We start from the raw sequence: 26,395 nt of genomic DNA, 5'->3' as shown, positions 1-26,395 counted from the left end.
CTCCAGGGTCTTCAGATGGAGCTGAAAGCCATTTTCCTCCAGAGACAACATTTTCTTTATTATATCTATTTTCATACGTTTCTATCCATGTTTCTGATTAAAGTAACTGGCATGTTTGCGCAAATAAAAAAAGTTATTTTACGCGTGCAGTAATTCTAGAAACATCTACCACACCTTGGACACAAACTGCAGGGAGAACCTGGGCGGCTCACTGGAGGCTAGTTTATAAAGCTGCGTGAGAGGCTCAGTGAGAGCCACCAGGGCCTCCTGGATGGCTGGAGCCAGAGCCAGGTTGGTGAACACGGAGGACAGGATGGAGACCAGAGACAGCCCTGTGGACTCAGAGGACACCTCAGAGGACACCTCGGGGTCCTGCAGGGACAGGAACGTCTCCAGACACTGCAGCAGGAGAGACTGGTAGGTGGACAGGTTCCCCAGAGCCTTGCTCTTCTTACGCTTCCAGTTGATAGGTGTACGTGGTGCTGAAGGAGACGTAGATGAGAGATTATTTGACATTCAATAGTCAATACAGCCCAGAGGACTGCGTTCAGAACTGCCAACTCTCCATACTTGGGAGAACTACATTTTAAATAAAAATTAGATTACCGTATGTCAAATGTATCATGTTAGGCGTAGAAAGTAAGGCCCGACTGATTGGCCTCCGATCGGTTACTCGCCATTGACAACACAATACAACCCTTTAAAAACTGACCATTCCAGTGAAGTGTCCATGTCGACAGCACGCCAAACAAAAGATAAAAAATGTCCTTACATTTCATCTTCTGCTGAAACTGTGGCGCGTAAGGAGAGAAGTCCACACACTCCACGATGATTTGCAGGATACTGCCAACTGCCTCCAACGTTGAAGGAATCTTTAGGATCAAATGGCATCGATAAATAAATACATTTATAACGACGCTCCTTTGCTATAATGCACTACATAGTTTCATTATCTAGATTCCTCAGGACATACAGCTGTCGACTTAGTATGCCTGTTGGCTGCTCCTCGCTCTCCCCGTCCTACTCACCACTAGGGCCTGTTTGTCCAAGGAAGCAGCCATCTTGGCACACAGCTCCTCACAACAGATGTTCTCTTCAGCTGTGATCACCAAGGCTGAGCAGCAGGCAAACACCTTGTACAGCTTGGACCACGTGCTCAGCATCGACTTCTGGGTCATCTGTAGAGACATAACAGAGCCATCCACATCAACTGAACTGTTGATACAGTTAACAGCAAAGTGGTTGGTTTGTAGGGGTGCAACCTCGATGCGACCGCACAACAATTAATTTCGATTACGATTATTCAGGCAACGATTAAATGCATCATGAAATCTCTTCATTTGACCACGATTCGATTATTCATTTTCGATTCATTTTCTATCAGTTAATTCCCCAAAGAAATATTAATATACAAATGTGGCTGGGGGAACTGATTCACTCAGCATGAATGGCCTATAGGTCAATAAAAACAATACACAAAAGAAAAAAACATAATTTTTTTTCTTTTTTATTATAATAGATTCTAACATTTTCAAATCAATGCAGTTGAATCGTCACATTAGAATCGATGCATCGTTACACCCCTATTGGTTTGTGATAAAAAAAAAATATATATTTTACAGTGTAATATTGTGACAGACCTGCGGCAGGGCGGTGCCAGGTAGGAGGTGTGTGATGGGGAACATGAGGGCAGCATACACAGCGCTGAAGTTGTGCTCCAGGGCATCGCCTTGGTTCACCTCATTGGTCTGGAAGAAAAAGATTTGAGGATTGGCATCGTGTAAAGGTTGGATTTCATCTTGTACTTCTTGCATGTAGCTTTTCTTTATTTACAGAGCTACAGTGATTATAGGCCATTTCAGTGGAATGTTTGATGTGTTGCTAGTAGGGCTGACCCCTATTAGTCGATTAGTCGACTAATCGGTCGAAAGGAGCCGTAGTCGACTGGCCAACCTCTTAGTCGAATATAAAAAAATAGAAAATATTTATAATTTTTATTTTTTTATCATTCTTTCCAAAAGAAAAGAGGCCTAGAAGCGTGGCTAACGCTAATGGCACGCATACCAGAGGCTAACTGCCTACGAAAACAGGCACAGAAAGAGGATTTCACCCATCTAATGAACACAGTCTAGACTAGACAAATATCAAGATGTAAGATTTAAGATTTTAAGATTAGTTTATTAACCTGTTCCACCCCAGGTGAAAATCTGCATAAAATTTATACCTAGGTAAATGGAATATTGCTCCACTTCTACAAGGGCTATTTGCATATTCTTGGTATCTAGGAACATCTATGGACCTCAATGAATGTATTCTCAGTGTCAGAAATATTGTGTCTATTACTAGGCTTGCTTAAATTCTGATGAAACAAAGGAAAATATGAATTATGATTTTTCTTTTCATCTTTGACAGTGAATAAAACCATGATAATAATGACCAAACTTAAAAAACTGCCACTGGGCTAATTCAGTACCCTCTTGAGATCATGTGTACAAAAGATCTAAGGAAATTAATAAAGGGAAGATGATAAAATTGAAGGTTTTGTATATACAGTACTGAATTCTCCCATCCGGACCAATGCAATTTGAAATATTATTATAGAATATAGAATATATGCTTATACATTACCTTATTATAGCCAATTCGCACATTTATATATATATACATATAGTATCTTTCAAATGGCCGAGTTCAATTTGGATATAGTATCACCAGGCATGCGTAATAACATATACAGTTATTTAATGTAATCGACTGTACTTTTTTATTTCTCCCACAGTGTAATCATTCTGTAACTAATTTCAGATCTGATTCTTCCTACATGATTACAATAGTGTGGAGAAACTGACTGCGTTTCAATATTTGTCAAAAACGTTACCTTTTGTAGCTTATTATCGCGAATCATAAGAATTATTGATATGATTGCTTCAGAACGCCGAACTTTGAACGACCATAGCGGACCACAGGAAGTGTAGTTTGGTGAAATTTCAACACTGCCAGATAGCTAGCGAGGTCCTCTTGAAAATGGCCGCAAAAAGATTCCAATTCTGATCGTTCAACATTTTCATTTCCGCTTCCGGGTCAAGAAACGCGAGTTGAAAAAAAAACTTAAAATGATAAAAACTCACTTTTAACCTATTGCTAAACTATTGCCAACCTAACGTTTTACATTCTACATGTATTTGTGACATAGTAGTGATAATAATACTTGAAAACGTTTGATTTTAAAAAACGCAAATTTATTGCATCACTCATAAAAATATTAATATATGATAATAATGTCAAAAAGGGGTCGGTACCGACCCCGTGGGGGGGAACAGGTTAAGGACAATGCAAATTAATGAACATCATTTACATGAGTGTATGCATAACATCACAGCATGATAAGGACGTAAATATGCCAGGAATAGCACAGGGCTAATTTCCACCCGTAGTCCTAACATAAAACAAACACAAAACGGACCATACAACGTTCATTCATAAAAACTGACATCACTGACATGACTACACTAACATGACATTCAGTCAGTACAACATCACTAACATCCCTAATGAGTGCATATTTGGCTGTCTAACAGCCATTTCCTGAGTTGGCCCCTAAAGGTGGACAGGGTGGTACATTAACCCTTAACCACCCTGGCCACATTAACCACATTAACTGCCACGCTTATATCCATCGATGTTTGATCTCTGCCAGCACTGTAAGTCTATGGAGATGTTCACCTTCTTTGCAGGGCTATAACTTTTTAAATTGTATTGCTAAATTGACATTACTATGGCCCATTCAACATCGATTATCTATCGTTCAGGATGTAGGAACGTTTTACTTTTTCATTCACACATTCATACGAAAATACCGTCTAGAGTATAAATGTTTTTATCGTTTTCTGCAGTATTTCCTAGAACGTGAGATATAGACATAAATGCATATATTAGATTATCAAATGCCGTTTGATACCGATGCACGCTATATTTAAATTTTCAACTGTACATGGTCCTAAACGTTATGACTGATCATGCGCGGGTGAACGGAGGGGGGGGTCGTTTATAATTCCGTGATTGACGTTAAATGATTTATGTAGTATGGGTGATATATTGATCAGAGCAGTTTGTATCGATAATGATAAAACACTCACGCTGAAACTCACGGCATCCTCCTCTTAGCGTTGGGCGATGATACTGGAGCAAACAGATCCCAGTTATGTGATGGGGATCGAGGAGATCTATTTCCGGTTTGTATAATACGAATACACGCCCAAATCATGTTGTTTATTGAGTTATGGCAACGATCCATATCCACGGTGTGTGTATTGAGTCCTGCGACGATATACGAGTGGCCGGACGGAATAGGGAGACGCACCGGGATCACAAGAGATCCACTTCCGGTTGCAATTCGCCGATCAGCCACCAGGTGGCAGTATTGAAGCGTTGCAGAGTTGTGCTGGCCCAGACGCGTGAATATTAAAGGCAACCAACTTGTGTTCAGCTTTTCGTTCAGCGTTTCTCTGATTGGCCACACGGCCAATCAATCAATCCACTAGCATGCGGCCTTGCGGCAAGAGAGACAAGAGAGACAAGAGAGACGCGGCAGTCGCGGCAGAGTGGCTGCGCATGCGCATATATGTATGTATATATATATGTATAAACATATCTACTAGAAACACTGGTGTTCTGTTGTGCGACTGTGCTAAACTCTTCCACCACATGACCGACATTTGACATACAGTAGTACACCTCCTATCTATGTTGGGATTATGTTTGGTCATGACAAAACAATAAAAATCGCTACTGTTAGTAAGCTGCCACCACCCACTTCAATGACAGAGCTCTCGTATTTGCGAATGCATAAACTATATCTTAAATTATGGCTATGTGTCTAATATGGCTGTCGCGAAGTCATTGATAAGCGACAGCCATATTAGACACATAGCCATAATTTAAGATATAGTTTATGCATTCGCAAAATATGAGAGCGCTTGTCATTGAAGGGCTTCCTACAACGGAGGAACGGCTGCTGCTGCTGGAGCTGAACCGAGTCAAGCCGCGGGCGGCACACGCAAGCCGGGGAAAAAACAACCACGTCGCCCCGCTGGCTCTTCAGCAAGGAGCCTCCACAGCTCCAGTTAACCTAATTTATACCGTAATGAATCATTAAAAAATATACCGTTAACTGGAATATGTTGTTTCTTTACACATATGTTGGATTATGTAATTGGGTTTTCATGACAAAACAATAAAAATCGCTACTTTACATCAGGGTGAACGCTGAACCGAGTCAAGCCGCGGGCGGCGCACAAGCCGGGGAAAAAACAACCGCGTCGCCCCGCTAGCTCTTCAGCAAGAAGCCTCCACAGCTCCAGTTAACCTAATTTATACCGTAATGAATCATTAAAAAATATACCGTTAACTGGAATATGTTGTTTCTTTACACATATGTTGGATTATGTAATTGGGTTGTCATGACAAAACAATAAAAATCGCTACTTTACATCAGGGTGAACGCTGTTACACTGCCACCACCCACTTCAATGACAGAGCTCTCATATTTGCGAATGCATAAACTATATCTTAAATTATGGCTATGTGTCTAATATGGCTGTCGCGAAGTCATTGATAAGCGACAGCCATATTAGACACATAGCCATAATTTAAGATATAGTTTATGCATTCGCAAAATATGAGAGCGCGGTCATTGAAGGGCTTCGTTCTACAACGGAGGAACGGCCGCTGCTGCTGGAGCTGGACCGAGTAGAGCCGGCGGCGGTGCACGTTAGCCGGGGACAAACCACCGCATCGCCCCGCTGACGTTAAAAACGCGAAATAACGTTACTGATGTACAGTGACACCCAGAGTTTCTAGTTACAGTAGTGACGCGTGACTCGAGATAGTCCTAACACTGTAACAGTGTTTATTATTAAGAGTCAGATAGTCCTAACAGTGTTTATAGTCCTAACAGTGTTTATTAGTAAGAGTCAGATAGTCCTAACAGTGTTTATTATTAAGAGTCAGACAGTCGTAACAGTGTTTATTATTGCGAGTCCTAACAGTGTTTATTATTTCATAACTGTATAAAAACGCGAAACATAATAATCAGTCAGCAGCGCTCCACTGCTACCGCAGCCCAACACAAGTGCGTTGGAACAGCAGCCCAACACTACACAAGTTGGTTGCCCACGCTGCCGCGCTTGCTCTTTGGATTTCATTTGGGACGTGGGACGGCTGCGCTTGCCTGCGCGTGGGGGCGGGGGGGCACGGCCAATCAGAGAAAAGCCGAACACAAGTTGGTTGCCTTTAATATTCACGCGGCCCAGACAGCATCAGACCAGCCTCCGTGATGAAAATATGAAATATGGTCGTACGCCGTGATCTGGCAGAATTCGCATGAACTTGAAACACGTCGTAAGCCGTTTCCGGCGGAGAAAGGGTTAAGGGGACCGGAAGGCTGTTCCATGTTCCACTTCCCTTTATCGTATCCATCAGTGGACCAATTGCATGCTTTTGCAGAGGACAAGAAGCCTTCAGTCGACTCCTTCAGACATTAAGCACCCCCCACAGCCCAAATGGAATGATAAAAAATGTAAAAACAAAAACAAAATGATTTTTAAAAATATAATTTTAAAAAAAAATAGTCGACAACAGCACATTTTGGCTAATCATAGTCCAAATCCAAATCCTTAGTCGGGGACAGCCCTAGTTGCTAGTAAACGGCAACCTGTGTGATGGTGTCAGTGAGAGGGTTGACAACATCCCTACCTGTGTGATGGTGTCAGTGAGAGGGTTGACCACATCCCTACCTGTGTGATGGTGTCAGTGAGAGGGTTGACAACATCCCTACCTGTGTGATGGTGTCAGTGAGAGGGTTGACCACATCCCTACCTGTGTGATGGTGTCAGTGAGAGGGTTGACAACATCCCTACCTGTGTGATGGTGTCAGTGAGAGGGTTGACCACATCCCTACCTGTGTGATGGTGTCAGTGAGAGGGTTGACAACATCCCTACCTGTGTGATGGTGTCAGTGAGAGGGTTGACCACATCCCTACCTGTGTGATGGTGTCAGTGAGAGGGTTGACCACATCCCTACCTGTGTGATGGTGTCAATGAGAGGGTTGACCACGATGCTCCACATCCTCCACAGCGCGTCCTTGTTCCCCAGGGATCCTGCACAGCGCCCCATGGCCCCCAGCACTGCCTCCCCAAATGCCAGAGAGGAGGTGGGGCCAGACAGCCCACAGCCAACCAGGGTCTCCAGACACAGGAAGAACCTGCAGATTGACAGAATATATAACATTATGAAATAACACTGAGAAGTAAAAAAATAAAGTAATAAATCCAATCACTTTAAAAAGGTAGAGTCCTACCAGAAAGCTTTAAATTGGCCCAATAATGGCAGGAATTCAGAATGATGAAGACTTCATTTCAGACTCAAGGTCCATATTACACATATACAAAACAACAACAAGAATACAATAACAAAAGAAACAAGGCCAACAACATAGATTAAAATACATTAAAATACATAAAGGCATCGATTCCAATGTTTCCACAAATCAGAGGAATCTTAAGACAACGAGACATTAGGTGAGAATGAGCGCTGTGCTGTTGGGAGCCCCACCTCTCGTTCTGTACGTAGGTCGAGACCAGGCTGCTGTTGTAGAACAGGAGGATGAGGAACAGAGCCGGCGTTCCCTGAGGAGAGAGGGGAGATTAATCAGACCTCTACAGTAGCATGTGTGTGCCCTAAGAGATGATTAATCAGGCCTCTACAGTAGCATGTGTGTGCCCTAAGAGATGATTAATCAGGCCTCTACAGTAGCATGTGTGTGCCCTAAGAGATGATTAATCAGGCCTCTACAGTAGCATGCGTGTGCCCTAAGAGATGATTAATCAGGCCTCTACAGTAGCATGTGTGCCCTAAGAGAGGATTAATCAGGCCTCTACAGTAGCATGCGTGTGACCTAAGAGAGGATTAATCAGGCCTCTACAGTAGCATGCGTGTGCCCTAAGAGAGGATTAATCAGGCCTCTACAGTAGCATGTGTGTGCCCTAAGAGAGGATTAATCAGGCCTCTACAGTAGCATGTGTGTGCCCTAAGAGAGGATTAATCAGGCCTCTACAGTAGCATGTGTGCCCTAAGAGATGATTAATCAGGCCTCTACAGTAGCATGTGTGCCCTAAGAGATGATTAATCAGGCCTCTACAGTAGCATGTGTGTGCCATGAGAGAGATGATTAATCAGGCCTCTACAGTAGCATGTGTGTGCCCTGAGAGAGATGATTAATCAGGCCTCTACAGTAGCATGCGTGTGCCATGAGAGAGATGATTAATCAGGCCTCTACAGTAGCATGCGTGTGCCGTGAGAGAGATGATTAATCAGGCCTCTACAGTGGCATGCGAGTGCCCTGACTTAGGGATGGGAATTGATAGGATTTTATCGATACGATTCCATTATCGATTCTGCTTATCGATTCGATTCTTTATCGATACCTGATCAATTTATAATTTACATAAATAAATTGGAAATGCAACAGAACTACATTTACATTTAGTCATTTAGCTGACGCTTTTATCCAAAGCGACTTACAAGTTCTGTACGACAAGTCATCAGGAAGGGCACAACTCTATCAGCTGAGCAACAATGTTCATCAAAGTGTTGAGTGCTACAGTGTATGTAACTGAGGGGTACAATTCCCTGACTGTATTACTAGATATGATACTTACTACCACTACCTTTGTACTTAATATTCGGCCACCCAGTACACGGCATAAATATATTATCATGAACACTCTCACGTAGATGAAACGGATCCAACACAAATGTACGAATTAGAAACAGGTCTTTATTTCTACACAGCGATGGTGTGTAGAATAAGCACTTAATCACTTAATTACATTTATGAATTGAAATAGTATGCACTTTTATGGCAAGGAGTATTCGTCGGTATATCAATAGAGAATGTCCAATCTCTGAAGGCGCAGGTGGTAAATATACGACCTGGAATAGTTAAGGAATAACAGCAATGATACTTTAATGATTATACTAGATACACTAGAGGGGGTTAATCCGGTCGCTTGTAAGCCGACAGGAGTAGGAGGGGGGGGGGGGGGGTAGAATCCGGCTGCCTCGTCCGGCCAAGGGTATCCCAGGTGAACCCACTGTAGTGCCGTTCAATGCGCCGGCGATCCTTGGACCACAGATGAAAGCAGGTGGACTCTTTGTGGGCCGGCTCTCTCCGGTCCACGGGGGAGAGACGTGAAGCGACCTCGTCTTGCAGAGCGTCTCCTCACCTTGCGTCCTCTCCAGGGGGGGGGGGGTTCCAACACACGGTAGTGTCGGGGGTCTTTATCCATGGAATAATCAAAGTATCCAAAGCATAATCCGTGCCTGGGAAGGCGGGCTGTCGTCGGTAGAATAATCCGGTATACAGGTCCACTCGCTCGTCGGCTCTGGGGCTCCTCGGGTGCAGCTTCACATAGGGTCAACCACCCTGGGTAAGCAGCCAGTTCTCTGCCCGAAACGATGGGGTACTGACTACGGTAGTATTCTCACCGCACGAAGCACTATATATTAACAGACTATTATTAGCTTAATAGACTACGTCCAACTCGACGATATAGTGCCAAATATGACTATTCAAATATTAATATACACGATGTCTCAATACCGATGGTAGGCGAACTTGGCCTTACTCCCACACGTGGCGTCGCGGGGAGGCTTTACGTCTGTGACTCTATTGGAGGGTAAGAAACTGGACTGAAAAGGAAGTCCTACTTTAGTAGCGCAGTATATATACGCACTATGAACAAATAGTCCCATTAGTGGTGCGGTAGCCAGATTCCTACGCGGAACTAGGACTTGTTCGTACATGTGGAGCGGTACGTTTGAACTGGGTCTGAGGGGTATGGCAGCCTGGCACCAAGGTCTCGACCAATAGTAGAATGGAGACTATTATGGGATGTTCAGTAGGCTAGAATGGATATTCAATGCATATTGTACAAGGAATATACAAGGGATATCAGGGAATATTAGAGAATATACAAATACAATTAAATATATATATATAAATAAATATATATATTCGGTTTAATCTGGCCCTTCACAACAGTGTAGGTTAGTTTATTAGGACAAGTGCATGACAGTACGGTTAGTTAGGGTTAGATATATTTTTTTTTTATTCAGATAATGGTTGAAGAAGTGCGTCTTTAGTCGACGGCGAAAGATTGGACGTGATTCGGCTGTCCTAACTGGGGTGGGTAGTTCATTCCACCATTGTGGGGCAAGGACTGAGAATAGGCGACTTCTCTTTGATGACCCTCCCGGAGCTTGGATAGGAGTAGGTCTGAGGCGGCCAGAAGATGCAGAGCGTAGGGGTCTAAGCTGGTTAGAATAACAACATGCAACTTGACATTTCTGATTGTCATTTATTGTTGAGCCCCCATGTCAGAAAAATACAAAAACTGTAAAAAATAAAACATTAACTATAGCCTACACTTAAATAAAATAATGTATTTGAGATTCTCTTGAAATGTATTTTTTTTTTTATTCTTAAACGACACACACACACACACACACACACACACACACACACACACACACACACACACACACACACACACACACACACACACACACACACACACACACACACACACACACACACACACACACACACACACACACACACACACACACACACACACACACACACACACACACACACACACACACACACACACACACACACACACACACACACACACACACACACACACACACACACACACACACACACACACACACACACACACACACACACACACACACACACACACACACACACACACACACACACACACACACACACACACACACACACACACACAGTATGTTGCACCACCATGGCTTACAGTGTACCGAAAGACACTTTGTAACTATTATGCCAGAAAGATTATACCAAGAGGACTAAGGATCCAAAAGCAGCCTACACTGTGTAAAGATAATGAACAGTTCAGCAAACGCTGGACTGAGATCTTGAACAAATGTTCAATAGACCTCATGGCATTGATAGTTAATGAGATAAAGTCAGATCTAGTGAAAATCAGAAAGGATATAGAAACAACTACCTCTGAATTGTTAGAGAAAGTCACTGACATTGCAAAATGCAATGAGACCATTGAGAACATTAAGAAGATGCAAAAAGAACTAGAAGCTAAGCTAACAGCCAACAAACAGAAGAAATTCCAATGAGATGAGGCAGATTACAAGAACAAAGAAGTATACTTCTGGCAGAAGAAGCAAACTCCAAGAAGTGGGTGCCCAAAACCAAGATGGCCGAACCGCAGTAATCCAGCCACATCAGAGAGTGACTACACTTCGGATGGGTCCCTCAACGCCCACCCTTTTTTAGACCCCAGGCCCCAACCCAACAACAGAGGCCGGGGACGCTACACAAGAAGACCAGGCGTGGCAAGGGGAGAGGCAAGACCAAACCAACGAGATCCACCCTGGACGAGATCACGAGCCCAGTCACAGATGAGGAGAATGTGATCAACATATCCAGTAAGACACTGACTCCTGATGAAGTTTCTGTCTTAAGTAAAGGATTGACATTTGTTTCTAAACACACAGATAATGTATTTGATGCAAAATGTGATTTTTTCAGATTCTCTAGGAATGTAAGACTCAAAGAATTTTTTGCACCTAAAGAAACATCTATTGAATCTGAGCATGTGGAATCTGAACCACTTATCTGTGATACTGATACTGCTGTTGATACTGCAGATGGATCTAGGGGTAAGAACTTTCCTTTTAAAGGACAAAGTAAATTTGTTCCCCCAAATAAACGAAATTCCTCTATTGACACCTACTGCCGTTTAGTGAATGATGATATTGAGAGAATATATAAGAGAAGAAAATATACCTCATGTGAAAATCTATCTAAGGGTGAACACGAGGCTTTAAGGACATTACAAAGAGACAAGACAATAATAATCAAAAGTGCAGACAAGGGAGGAGCCGTTGTAGTTCAGAACATTAGTGACTACAGAGCTGAAATTGAGAGACAAATGTCAAATGAAAACTATTACAGAAAACTGAAAGGTGATCCAACCAAAATATTTCAAAAGGAAGTAAAAGAATTTTTGGAGATAGCCTTAGACAACAAAGTTATCACAAAGAAGAATCTTGATTTCTTGTATGCAAAGTCACCAACTATACCAGTATTATACACGCTACCAAAAATCCATAAGTCCATTGAACATCCACCTGGAAGACCGGTTGTGGCTGGAATAGGTTCGATTACAGCACCACTTTCAGTTTTTGTTGATCACTACATAAAGCCATTTGTTTTCAAACTGCCAACCTTTGTCAAAGACACAAATGATGTACTTAAGTAATTGAGAAACATTGAACATGTCCCTGAATCTACTATACTGTGTACACTAGATGTCGAAAGTCTCTATTCCAATATACCCCACCAAGGGGGGTTAGAGGCCCTAAAGATCTTTCTGAACAGCAAAGTAGACAGTAATGCACAATTTAATAGATTTTTACTTGAGGCAGCTGAACTGGTACTAATTAAGAACTATTTCAGTGTTGATAGAGATTTTTACCTGCAGATCAAAGGAACTGCCATGGGAACCACAATGGCTCCTAACTATGCAAACTTGTACGTTGGACTGTTTGAAATGACAAATATTCTAGATAGTACAGAGAACCCATACCTGCAATACATCAAATATTGGAAACGATATATAGATGATGTTCTATTTTTGTGGACGGGATCAACAGAACTACTTATAGAATTCACAGACTGGTTAAACAGCAAAAGTGAATCTCTTACTTTTAACCTGGAATATAACAACCACACTGTCAACTTCTTAGATATATGTATCACAAAAGAAAATGGCAAATTAGTGACAGATCTCTTTAGAAAACCTACAGATAGGAACAACCTTTTACACATGGAGAGCTACCATCCACAATATGTGAAAGAAGCTATTCCAATAGGACAGTTCCATAGATTGCAAAGAATCTGTGACACAAAAGAACGATTTGACAACCAAGTTGAGGTAATGAAATCACGTTTTAAACAAAGAGGATATGAAGATGAATGCATAGACAGGGCCCTTCAGAAAGTAAAAACAAAAACACAAGGGGGTAGAAAGACAAAAAGAAAGCCATCAGCTGTCTGTGTTCTTAATTATACTGATAGATCACATGAAATAAAACATTCTATCAAGAAATACTGGCATATCCTCTCAAGTGATCCTAATGTAGGCCACTTATTTGATTCTCCACCAATAATTACTTACCGTAGAGGAAAGAATTTGAAAGACAAACTTGTACATGCAGACTGTTTATTTGAAAGATCAAGCAGCATGCCATCTCTGCCTGATGGCAACCACAAGTGTGGACGATGTGCACAATGTAATTGTACCACTAGAAGTAAGACTTTCTCACACCCTCTTACAGGGAAAATCTATAAAATTCGTGGAGTTATAACATGCTCAACAACTGGGGTCATTTATCTAATAAAATGCAGCTGCTCCAAAGCCTATGTTGGAATGACAACAAGAGCACTAAAAACATGAATATCTGAACACCGTTCAGCTATTCGTAATAATAATCCAGATAGCCCTATAGCCATCCACTTTAAAGATGCCAACCATCCAATCACAGCTTTCAGTTACTGTGGTATTGAAAAAGTGGTCCTTTCTAGACGTGGGGGGGATCTGAAACAGATGCTTCTCAAGAGAGAAGCCTATTGGATAACGGAACTTCAAACATTTGGGACCACCTTTGGACTCAATGATGAACTGGATTTAAGTGTGTGTTTGTAAACTGTTCCACTGAATCCCATTGATGATGGTTTAATGTTTCACAATGATTCGGTCATATTGCTGTATATTAAATATGCTAAACTATATTATATTGTGTTGTAAATATGACTGTTCGATGTTTCAAAAATGTTTTGTTCTGAGGTTGAATTATTGCATTTCTAACTGTCTCTCTTTTTGCTGCAGTACCCAGTGGGGCTGCAAGCTCAACCAATTGGTTTATTGACAGGAAGGCACAGGTGCTCCCTGTTATGCAATCAACCAAAACAGACCTTGGAATTGTATAAAATGAATGTGAGACCTCATTGTTTCATGCCACTGTCCTGATGAAGGCTGAATAGCCGAAACGTTGACGACAATAAAAGCAGAGAAAAAGTGAGTGCGGGAATTGTAAATTTTCTCATCTGATTACAGTGTAGACTTGTAAACAAACACTGCGGCTCTTATTATATGTGAACTAAAGAGTACAAGGTTTACACAACAGCCCCTACCTGCTGCTTTATTGTATTTGTACCTGTACTATCCGCTGTCAGCTGTTTATCTCTCTTTGTGAGCTTGATTAAATAGCGTTAGCTCACGTTAAATAGCGTTAGCTCCGCGGCTAATTTTAGCTCACCCTGACCTAAATCAATGATTAGGTTCTAAAGCATTCAAGTAGTTTTCACTACACATAGAAGTAGCCAAACAGCGGGAGCATTTCGGGAGCATATTACCAAAATCCAGGCAATTTCGAGCCCTTAAGGAATCAAATAAGTCTACCATGGCTACATGCTAACGCTAACGTTGTTTTGAAAACCTGGCAGCGATAAGGGAATCGAAAGTCACGGGAGGCACACGGTTCCAGGCATCGGCCAATTAGGAACCGGTTCGATTCCCATCCCTAGGAGAGAGATGATTAATCAGGCCTCTACAGTAGCATGTGTGTGCCCTGAGGAGAGATGATTAATCAGGCCTCTACAGTGGCATGTGTGTGCCCTGAGGAGAGAGATGATTAATCAGGCCTCTACAGTAGCATGTGTGTGCCCTGAGGAGAGAGATGATTAATCAGGCCTCTACAGTGGCATGCGTGTGCCCTGAGGAGAGAGATGATTAATCAGGCCTCTACAGTGGCATGCGAGTGCCCTGAGGAGAGAGATGATTAATCAGGCCTCTACAGTAGCATGTGTGTGCCCTGAGAGAGATGATTAATCAGGCCTCTACAGTGGCATGCGTGTGCCATGAGAGATGATTAATCAGGCCTCTACAGTAGCATGCGTGTGCCCTGAGGAGAGAGATGATTAATCAGGCCTCTACAGTAGCATGCGTGTGCCATGAGAGAGATGATTAATCAGGCCTCTACAGTGGCATGCGTGTGCCATGAGAGAGATGATTAATCAGGCCTCTACAGTAGCATGTGTGTGCCCTGAGAGAGATGATTAATCAGGCCTCTACAGTGGCATGCGTGTGCCATGAGAGAGATGATTAATCAGGCCTCTACAGTAGCATGTGTGTGCCTTGAGGAGAGAGATGATTAATCAGGCCTCTACAGTGGCATGTGTGTGCCCTGAGGAGAGAGATGATTAATCAGGCCTCTACAGTAGCATGTGTGTGCCATGAGAGAGATGATTAATCAGGCCTCTACAGTAGCATGTGTGTGCCTTGAGGAGAGAGATGATTAATCAGGCCTCTACAGTAGCATGCGTGTGCCGTGCGAGAGATGATTAATCAGGCCTCTACAGTAGCATGTGTGTGCCCTAAGAGATGATTAATCGGGCCTCTACAGTGGCATGTGTGTGCCCTGAGAGAGATGATTAATCAGGCCTCTACAGTGGCATGCGAGTGCCCTGAGGAGAGAGAGATGATTAATCAGGCCTCTACAGTAGCATGTGTGTGCCCTGAGGAGAGAGATGATTAATCAGGCATCTACAGTAGCATGCGAGTGCCCTGAGGAGAGAGATGATTAATCAGGCCTCTACAGTAGCATGTGTGTGCCGTGAGAGATGATTAATCAGGCCTCTACAGTAGCATGTGTGTGTAGGCCAGAGTAAACAATACACAAAGCAGTAGTTACGTTTAGTACGTCCATCTTGCCCACTTGGTAGGAGGCGGAGCCGAGGACCCTCTGGGGAATGCCCTTCACTGTGATTTCTAGGAGAACCTGAGGTAAGACACAAGACATTCAAAAGGATTAGCATAAGACAGGGTTTTTACACATTTTAAATTTATTTTTTATATGATGTCGATAGCAGCCAGCTAGGCATTATGATAGTCAACTAGGGCATTTCACTCTAACTACAAATATCACAATATGAGAAATGAAAGGTGTTCCACAACTACAGGCATGTAGGTGTAGCAGGTATATATAAAATATACTGTTATGTATTCCACAAAGAATCCCTCCCTCACGTTTTACTTTAATTTATTATTATTATTTTTATTCTCAAAGTATTTTATTTTGAAATCGTCACTTCCTCCCGAAGTGACGTAGTTACTTTGGTGCGCGCCTCTTCCCGTTCAGTCTGGCCTGAATGAGGAAGAGGTAGGAGTTGCTCAGTATTTCTAAAACATATCTTTGGTTTAAAAGAACGTATTGATGGTTTACTATTGTAAATAAGTTGCCGGGCAAATGAACCGGGGTGTATGTAATGGTATCTAAGCAATAATGAACAGTTGTGCACTTTTTGTAAAGGAATTTAACTATGGTGACGATCTCTTGTATGACACATGCTGATTGAGTTAGTAGTATGGATGAGCAGGTTGTGTAGGCCTCATCCTGACAGTGTGACATATTTCCCTCATTGCAGCCTGTGAACTGGAGCCACCTAGTGGACAAGAAGTAATGCCATATTCTTCTTGTTTGTTTTGCTCCCAGGTAAATTAATGAATCCTATTGTTTATCTTGTATTATCTTATTGTATGGTTTCATTATAAATGTGTTATTTCAATGTTTGATTAAAAATGGTAGTCAGTCTGGCCTGAATGAGGAAGAGCCTGTGAACTGGAGCCACCTAGTGGACAAGAAGTAATGCCATATTCTTCTTGTTTGTTTTGCTCCCAGAAATAAACATTGAATGGGCCGCAACCTGTCTCTTCACTTCACATGCACGACGACATTCAAGAGGGTGGCCTTAGACCAGCTACAGTGGTGCCGTGACCCGGATGACGCAAGTACCAACACCAGCTTGGTCACCGGGAGGTCGTCGAACAGAACTACAGAAGAACAGAAGAAAGATGCTGTGATCACTAAAAAAAAGAAATTTTGCAATGAGGGTCAAGGCCAGCTTGATCATTGGAGGTCGGAGGAAGAAGAAGAAAATAAAGTTCCCTTGGGAGGTTTGTGTCGAAGTGACTGTCACAGTTGAGAGGACATCGTGTTCTTTCTAAGAAGAAGAGAGAAGAGGACATCGTGTTCTTTCTAAAAAAGGAGGACACCGTGTTCTTTCTAAAAAAGGAGGACATCGTGTTCTTTCTAGAAAAGAGGACATCGTGTTCTTTTTGAAAAAAGAGGAAAGTTGAGTTGTTGGAAAGGACTGGTGGTCAGTTTTTGTTTTTCTGTTTTGTTAACACTTTGGCTGCCGGAAAACGCCTAAACACGTCATTCCCGGCCATGCTCAAGTTGCCGAAGACGCTTTACAGCGTCTTTAATATCAATATTTCAAAAATCTGGGATCGGATTCATATTTCCCCTCCGCTGGCCTGAGATCCACCAGGAGGACCCACTGAGCTCTCTGGCGGTTCAGGAGCGCCATCTGGTGGCCGATCGGCGCAATCGCTTAACAGGAAGTGCTATGGAGATTGTGCTGGTCGGCCGTATTACTTCCGGGCACTAGCTATAGGTTCCGGGACTCGATCTCGACACACTACATAGCGATCGATTGCCAATAACTCGATAAACAACATGATTTGGACGTATATACCATTATACAAGCTGGAGATGGACCGGGTAAATCGACATCCCATAATGGTAAAATTTCTACTCTATGATGATCGCCCAACGGCGCGTGGAGACTGGGGTGAGTTTTAGCGTGTAAAGTCAAGAGTCAAGTCAAGTCAAGAGTTTTAATTGTCACGGCATACAGGTATACAATGAAATGCGGGTGGTCTTGCCCGCAACGATGTGCAATACAGTGGTACAACATATAATAGAATCAAAATGAAAAAACAACATTGTGCAGTAAACAGGTAACATGGAGTGACATCTCGGTATCTGTACATAGTTATTTACAGAGCATATGGGACATGCTAGTTAGCTTTGGTAGTGCAATACACTGTTCCTGTTATTCTAATTTAAAGTGTCCTTTCCTTTGGCCATAAGTGCGGCATGAGTGTGTGCCCGCTCATGTTAAAGTGTTAAGTGGCTGCTCGTGTGTGAGCGTGCACAGCGTGCGTGTCGTGTGTGTGTTCATGTGTGCTTGTGTGTGGATAGTTCAATGTTCTGAGCACTCAATGTTCATTGTTCATGGCTCTGATGGCCTGGGGGAAGAAGCTGAGCCTCAGCCGCTCTGTCCTAGTAGCTGGGGTTCGCAGGCGTCTGCCTGACCTCAGCAGCTGAAACAGGCTGTTATTGGGGTGGTGAGGGTCTTTCATTATCCTGCAGGCTCTGGATTTGCACCTCTTGTTGTATAGAACCTGCAGGGGGGGTAGTGCAATACCCGTGGTACGCTCGGCTGAGCGCACCACTCTCTGTAGGGCCTTCTTGTCCTGTGCCGTGCCGTTTCCATACCAGGCAGTGATGTTTCCGGTCAGGATGCTCTCTACAGCTCCTGAGTAGAAGGACTGGAGTATCTTCCCCGATACTCTGAACTTCCTTAACTGTCTCAGGTGGTAGAGGCGCTGTTTCGCCTTCTTTACTACTGTGTCTATGTGTGTTGACCATGTCAGGTCCTCTGAGATGTGGACCCCCAGGTACTTAAAGCTGCTCACCCTGTCCACGGTGGCCCCGTTAATCATCAGTGGTGTGTGCGTCTCCTGCTGTCCTCTCCTATAATCCACGATCAGCTCCTTGGTTGTTGGTGTAAAGTTACCGTCTTCGATACTAACTGCTATTATCAACATTTGACCCACATTAGATGATTGGTATAACGCTGCCCACGGAATTATAAACGCCCCCTAGCCCATCCGGTCAACATCAGATGACGTGTAGTAACTTCTAGAAGTACGTCTAGTTGGAATTTTTTATATCGCGCTGATTGCCATAAAACTGTATTGCATCATCAATATAATGTATTTGGGGCTATAGATCACGTTCTGGAGAAAGCTGCAGAAAGAGATGAAAACATACTTATACATTAGACCATACTTTACTATGAATATGTGAATGAAAAAGTTTAACGTTGCTACACAATGAACAATACATATAGGACTTTGAATGGGCCCTAATAATGGCAATGTAGCAATAGAATTTCAAAAGTTATAGCCCTGCAAAGAAGGGGACTTTCTCTATAGACAAATAGAGCCGGCAACCTACGGTTGATAATGAATTTAACCCATGGCAGCCAAAGTGTTAAAGGTGCTGAAGCATTTGGAGATTTTTTTTTTGTGATTAATGGAATATATATAATTTTTTCCCCTTCTTTCCTGATAGCTCGTTTTGTAGTGAGAGAAGGAAGATGGATCCCCATGTCGTAGAGGGGAGTTCATACTTTTTTCTGATGGTGATTTGGATACATTTAAATAGTATAATTGGGGATGTGGGATTGTTGATTGTTATTTGGTTAGCTGTTTGACAACAGTTGCGGTGGTGTGGTAAAATGGCAGCGTGCAGAGCCTGGAATTTTATTGTCGAACCACTGGAACTCTCTGCTTGGGGCAGAGCTGGTGCCCTGCAGTATACAGAGTCGGGAACTCTGTCATGTCACAGGAACTCTGTGCTTTGTGCAGGGGCCAATTTTTTTTTTTTTTTTTGTCACGCTCCTTGATTTCCACGTCCTGTGTTTGTATCTAAGTGTTTAGGTTGCAGGGCAGGTGGCCGTAGTTGCTGCAGTTAGCTCACACCGTGTGGTCAAGGGGCAGTATACTGTAGTGACTGCGGTTAGCCTTTGCAGGGCAGTGTACTGTAGCGGCTGCAGTTAGCTCACACCGTAGAAACCGACGTTGTCTAGGTCAATGGGCAGTATACTGTAGTTGCTGTAGTTAGTGCATATTTGTTTAGTCTGTGTACACTTGTATCTTGCGATGTGTAAGTAGCGTATTTGCTGCATGTGTTCACAAATGAGATAGGGGACTCGTATAGGCCGGGTGTAGGTTTGGTGTATAAGGCACCAAGCGATTCTAGGAGGAACAGAGGCCTGATCAACCTTTTGTTTTCTCTGAACCTGTTTGACAGGTAGCTTCTAGCTGATTCTGAGGATATGTTTCTTCATGTAAACCCGTGCCGGTTCTGACGTGTGTTGGAGGTCCCTGTTAGTGTGTCCTGTCGTTCAGGATTTTAGTGGAATTGGGGGGGGGGGGGGGGGGGGGGGGGGGGAGTATGTATTGTACTGTTATGTATTCCACAAAGAATCCCTCCCTCACGTTTTACTTTAATTTATTATTATTATTTTTATTCTCAAAGTCTTTTATTTTGAAATCGTCACTTCCTCCCGAAGTGACGTAGTTACTTTGGTGCGCGCCTCTTCCCGTTCAGTCTGGCCTGAATGAGGAAGAGGTAGGAGTTGCTCAGTATTTCTAAAACATATCTTTGGTTTAAAAGAACGTATTGATGGTTTACTATTGTAAATAAGTTGCCGGGCAAATAAACCGGGGTGTATGTAATGGTATCTAAGCAATAATGAACAGTTGTGCACTTTTTGTAAAGGAATTTAACTATGGTGACGATCTCTTGTATGACACATGCTGATTGAGTTAGTAGTATGGATGAGCAGGTTGTGTAGGCCTCGTCCTGACAGTGTGACATATTTCCCTCATTGCAGCCTGTGAACTGGAGCCACCTAGTGGACAAGAAGTAATGCCATATTCTTCTAGTTTGTTTTGCTCCCAGGTAAATTAATGAATCCTATTGTTTATCTTGTATTATCTTATTGTATTGTTTCATTATAAATGTGTTATTTCAATGTTTGATTAAAAATGGTAGTCAGTCTGGCCTGAATGAGGAAGAGCCTGTGAACTGGAGCCACCTAGTGGACAAGAAGTAATGCCATATTCTTCTTGTTTGTTTTGCTCCCAGAAATAAACATTGAATGGGCCGCAACCTGTCTCTTCACTTCACATGCATGACGACATTCAAGAGGGTGGCCTTAGACCAGTTACATAGGCATGTTAATCAGGAATGAACAACAGTATTTTCTATTAAATGATAAATGGCTGCATTCATATAGCGCTTTTATCCAAAGCGCTTTACAATTTTTCTTCACATTTTTACCCATTCACTCTCACACCGATGGCGGAGGCAACAACCTGCTCATCAGGAGCAATTAGGGGTTAAGTGTCTTGCTCAAGGACACTTCTATATGCTGACCGGGAGGAGTGGGAATCGAACCGGGAACCTCCGGATTACCAGATGACTGCTCTACCTCCTGAGCCACTGTATTACATTTTCAGACATTGTGTAAATGGTCTGCATATATATATATATATATATATATATAGCGCTTTTATCCAAAGCATTTACAACTTGCATTCACCCATTCACACACTGAAGGCAGAGGCAACCATGCAAGGTGCAAACATGCACATCGGGAGCAGTTAAGGGTTAAGCGTCTTGCTCAAGGACACTTCGACACGCTGCCCGGAAGGAGCCGGAATCTAACCGGGAACCTTCCGATTACCAGACAACCGTGCTTCCTTCTGAGCCACTGTCACAAACTAAGGAAATATTTTCTGGAAATCACCAAATCCCACCCAAACCCAACAGAGAGCAGAGACCTAGAACAGAGTGGTTGATGTCTTACCAAGACTCGGTCCGCAGGCAGGTCCTCCGAGGAGACGATGCTCTGTAGAGCCTGCAGCATCAGAGTCAGCACCTCGCAGCCCTGGCGGTCCTTATTGCCTGCTGGGAGGCAACACAAGTACAATTCATGGAGGTTCCTCTGCACCGTCGAACAGACACCAAGGTGAATCATATCGACCAATGACGGTGGAGAAGGTCATATCGACCAATGACAAGTGGAGAAGGTCATCACAGGGGACAGGCCCCTCAGATTGTCTCATCGTCACGGCGACCCAGACCACCGAGGCTCTGCGCGCTCAGACTTAAACTGATTACACTGAGAGTGGGCTGTGGCTGGGGAGGAGGTAGGTAGGTCTCATTAGCCCTCCTCCACATTGACGGGGCACAGACCCAATCGTGGTACTCTATGTGGAGCTGCTGGGCGGGACCCACCACTTTAAAAGAGCCCGTCATACTGAGTAGCATCCACAATGTAGTCATACAGTCATACAGGGGTGTGACGATATCGGGTTCACAATCTTGATACAATATTTTTAACCAAACTTGAATGATGAAAAAATTACTGAAAATTTACTGTTGATGTTTGTTGATCTGTCTAAAGCTTTTGATTCTGTGGATCATGCATTGCTACTGCAGAGGCTTGGCTGCATAGGTCTCGGTAAAATGGCTTTGAGCTGGTTTAAAAACTATCTATCTGAAAGAACTCAGTGTGTTTCAGTAGAAGATTATACCTCAGCTGCTCTTACTGTAAACAAAAGGTGTTCCACAAGGTTCTATTTTGGCCCCCGTCTTATTCTCCATCTTTATAAATGAACTAGGAAATGGGATAAACCCAGCACGTTTTCATTTATATGCCGATGATACAGTGGTTTACACAGTGGCTTCCTCTTTAACTCAGGCCATAGAGCTTCTACAGGATGATTTTAATACACTGCAACACTCCTTGCTAAGGCTAAGACTGGTCCTTAATGCAAAAAAGACCAAGTACATGACCTTCTCTCGCTCTCGAGCTAATACAGCTGTCCCTCCGATTCTGACAATGGAAGGGACATGCCTTGACAAAGTAACATCCTACAAATATCTGGGCATATGGATTGATGACAAGATGGCCTTTGATGTTCATATTGGGAACCTACTGAGAAAACTTAGACCTAAACTGGGCTTTTTCTTCCGTCTAAAGAAATGTTTCCCGTCTGAAGCCAGGAAGAGAATTGTGCAGAGTTTCTTTCTGTCTGTATTAGACTATGGCGATGTGATCTATATGCATGCTCCTTCCTCCCTGCTTAAAAAGCTGGATTCTGCATACCATACTGCCATACGTTTTGTAACGGGTGCAGGCTCTCGCACCCACCACTGCACTCTGTATCAGTCCTTAGGATGGTCCTCTCTGTACCAAAGAAGACAATCACACATGTTGATTTTTATCCTTAAGTCATTGCTAGGTAAGCTGCCCTTATACATCTCCAGACTTCTGTCCTTTTATACTTGCTTTTTTAATACCAGACAAGCAGAAAATGGGATGCTTTTAAATGTTCCTTTGATGCAGTCAGAGCTTGGTAAAGCTGCATTCTCCCACTATGCTCCCTTTTTATGGAATACGCTGCAAGTTAAACTTTGTCTAGAGGCACTTCCTACTGTAAATGGTTTTAAAGGTATGCTACGATTAGCGCTTCATGAAACATGTAACAGTTTTACCTGATGCTATTGCTGATCTGATTATGCTCCTTGCCACTGCACAAATGACCTGTATTTATATTTGAATTATGTTTTTAGTTTAATGCCCCGTTTTATGTTGAAACTTGTTGTGTGCCGTGTTGGTCAGGACTCCCAGGACTCCCTGGACTCCCTTTTTTTTTGCTCCCATCCCAATTTAGTCGTTATGCCAATTCCCTTCCTGGTAGTTGCTCGCATTGTCCCACTGACGGCCTAGGGAGGGTGTAGAACTACCACATGCCTCCTCCGATACATGTGAAGTCAGCCAGACGCTTCTTTTCACCTGACAGCGAGGACTCTCACTGGGGGAATGTAACGCGTGCGGAGGTTCACGCCATTTCCCCCCGATCCCCTTCCTGCTGAACTGGCGCCCCGACCGACCAGTAGGAACCGCAGTTTACAACGACCAGGACACATACCCCGCTGGCTTCCCACCCGCTAACACTGCCAATTGTGTTAGTAGGGACGACTGACCAAGCCGGAGGTACCGCTGACAGCTGGATTCGATCCCAGAGTCTCTGCTGGTGGTAGGCGAGTGCATTCTCCACTGCGCTACCCAGCCGCACCAATAATTAGATAATTCTTATTATCCTGCCGGAACTTCCCCATGGAGATTAATAAAAATCCATCTTATGTTATTTATTCAAGAGACACAAAACAATGCTGTCATTTCCCTACAGCACTTTGTTTCTCCCTCCGACCTGCCAGTCAGCACCCTCCCTCGACGACACATATCACTACGTTCTTATAACGCAAAATTCCGTGGCACGATATTTCATCGCACATACTGTAGGAGTCTACAAAATCCACTTTTTTCTCCTTATTTTTCTATTTTTCTCCCATCCCAATTTCGTATTTCCAATTCTCCCCTCCCCCGTCTTGAACGTTGCTCGACTATGCCTCCCACTGGTCGGTCGTAGGGAGGATAGAAGCCTTGCATCACGTGTCCCAGGGTTAGAAATTAAAAAAAAAAAATCAAAGGGCTTTTTTTGCCCCCCTTAATTGATTTCGGGGGCTTTTTTTTATTTCGGGGGCACAACATTTTTATAATTAAAATTAACATAAAGATTATAAAACATTGTTGACACTTTTTTTTACAGTCTTCGTCCCTATGTTTGATAACGTAATGTTAATGTCTCCATATATAGGGCTCTAGCTCTACGCTAACCTTTTTCCCAAGGAGCACATGTGCTCCTAAATAAAATGTTAATAAATAAAATCTAAATACAAATTTAGGAGCACACAAAGAAATTTAGGAGCACAGTGACAATTGTTCAAGTAACACACACACAATGTGTGACATGGCTTGGTTTCATGTTTTTGAGGTACCTTCAATTATCTGTAAATAATACATACATACTCTATCTAAATAGATTAAATATGATTGTCCCTGAGGGCAAGTTGTGTTGTTGTCTTGATATATCTACAAATAGCAGACGAATAGCCGTTTGCCTCTGGATCAATGAATGTCTAATATTGAATAATTTTATTAGCTATTTTATTTTTAACATCCCTAATTCCAACAGTCAAGAGGCTTGTTTCAAATTGATGCATGAAAAACCCCACACACGCAACAACATCCACCTCAAACACAACAAAAGAACAGAGCATCTCATGAACTTATGTCATGGACTCTATGGACTGTCAGCTGAACTCGCACCAATGCATAGGGAAATAGTCAGACATCCCAGAATTATTTCATAATACAAGTTTTGAATGGACATTTGGATTAAAATCATCCCGAAGACAGCATTGGAACGTTTGTGAGTATAGGCTCTGGCGAGATCTATCAATGAAATACGTTGCGCGTTCAGCGCTGTGGAATGAAGGAAATGCGCATCGGGATCGGATTTGGATGTTATTCTTTGAAGTTGTGTTACAAATGGAACAGTCTTTCCCCGCCGAACACAAGTTACTTAACGTTACACAGGTCGCGCTATGAAGATGCTTAGCTTGCTAACGTTAAGATAGCAGTGTAACTTAAGTTACACTATGCATGCATGATGCTTGATGAAAGCAGAGCTCTCCGTCTGTCTGCGTTCGCACCTCTCAAGTACCTGTAACACGCAGCGGGCCCCGCCTCCCTCCCTCCTTGCATTCCACCCAAAAACTGAATTTCAGTCCAGTTTCTGAACTATTAACAGCGGAGCTGTTTTGTAATCTTCACTCGTCTCGCACACTGCAAGTAAATGATTTTTCCGGTTCGCACACACACATATTATTAGGGGCAAATACGAGGGAAATGCTCGCACTGTAGAGCATATATATAATTATATATATATATATATATATATATAATTAGTAAACTGTCTGGGGCTTTTCTTGCCCCCCTTAACTGATTTTCGAGGGCATTTGGTCAATTTTCGAGGACATTTTTGCCCCAAGCCCCCGTTAATTTCTAACCCTGACGTGTCCCCTCTGGTACACGAGGAGGCAGCCTGTCGCATCTTTTCACCAGACAGAGCGGACTCTGTGGTGAGGTGTAATACATGGGAGGCTCACACTACCCCCGCTACTTCCCGTCTCTGCTGTGCAGGCATCCCCCAACCGACCTGTAGGAGTCGCTGTCCACAACGTCCAATCCCCACCCATCGACTTCCACCCGCTACCTCTGCCAATGGACCCATCTCAAACCCTGCCCTCTTTTCTTGATCCGCTTACCTCGGACAATTGTGATTGGAGGATCAAGAAAAGAGGGCAGGGTTTGAGATAGGTCTATTGAGATAGTATGATGACTGGCCCAAGCCGGAGGCAATGCTGACACCGGGATTCGAGACCGGAGTCTCTTGCATTGGTGACAAGCGCAATCTCCGCTGCGCCACCCAGACACCCTTACAAAATCCACTTTAATTGTCCTTTCGTTTCAGAGTTGGAGCATAAGAATCAAGTGTCTGGCAGATATACTTGCTTTTCTTTTAATGTATAATGTTGAAGCAGCTAGTACTGCATGCTACCGATTGACAACGGAGTGCATATGCA

At 43.1% G+C, this 26,395-nt stretch overlaps 1 protein-coding gene across 2 annotated transcripts in view; it reads right to left on the bottom strand.

The window, feature by feature from the left end:
• The window catches only part of rif1 (replication timing regulatory factor 1), an 89,428-nt gene that overhangs the window by 14,546 nt on the left and 48,487 nt on the right, over positions 1-26,395 (bottom strand). The window contains exons 15-22 of one of the 2 annotated variants that reach the window (XM_084310221.1): positions 21,705-21,805; positions 15,887-15,973; positions 7,613-7,686; positions 7,082-7,262; positions 1,641-1,748; positions 1,029-1,178; positions 773-872; positions 175-482 (exon numbers count right to left, since the gene is read on the bottom strand). In XM_084310221.1, coding sequence (XP_084166347.1) covers positions 175-482; positions 773-872; positions 1,029-1,178; positions 1,641-1,748; positions 7,082-7,262; positions 7,613-7,686; positions 15,887-15,973; positions 21,705-21,805 — 1,109 coding nt within the window. The remainder of the gene's footprint in view (positions 1-174; positions 483-772; positions 873-1,028; positions 1,179-1,640; positions 1,749-7,081; positions 7,263-7,612; positions 7,687-15,886; positions 15,974-21,704; positions 21,806-26,395) is intronic. The other variant, XM_084310222.1, reaches the window with a different exon arrangement.

This window comes from Notolepis coatsorum (assembly GCF_963971535.1).
Source record: "Notolepis coatsorum genome assembly, chromosome: 3".
Taxonomy (NCBI): domain Eukaryota; kingdom Metazoa; phylum Chordata; class Actinopteri; order Aulopiformes; family Paralepididae; genus Notolepis; species Notolepis coatsorum.
The sequence above is the reverse complement of the archived record's forward strand: the minus strand, read 5'-3'. Positions and strand labels throughout refer to the sequence as shown.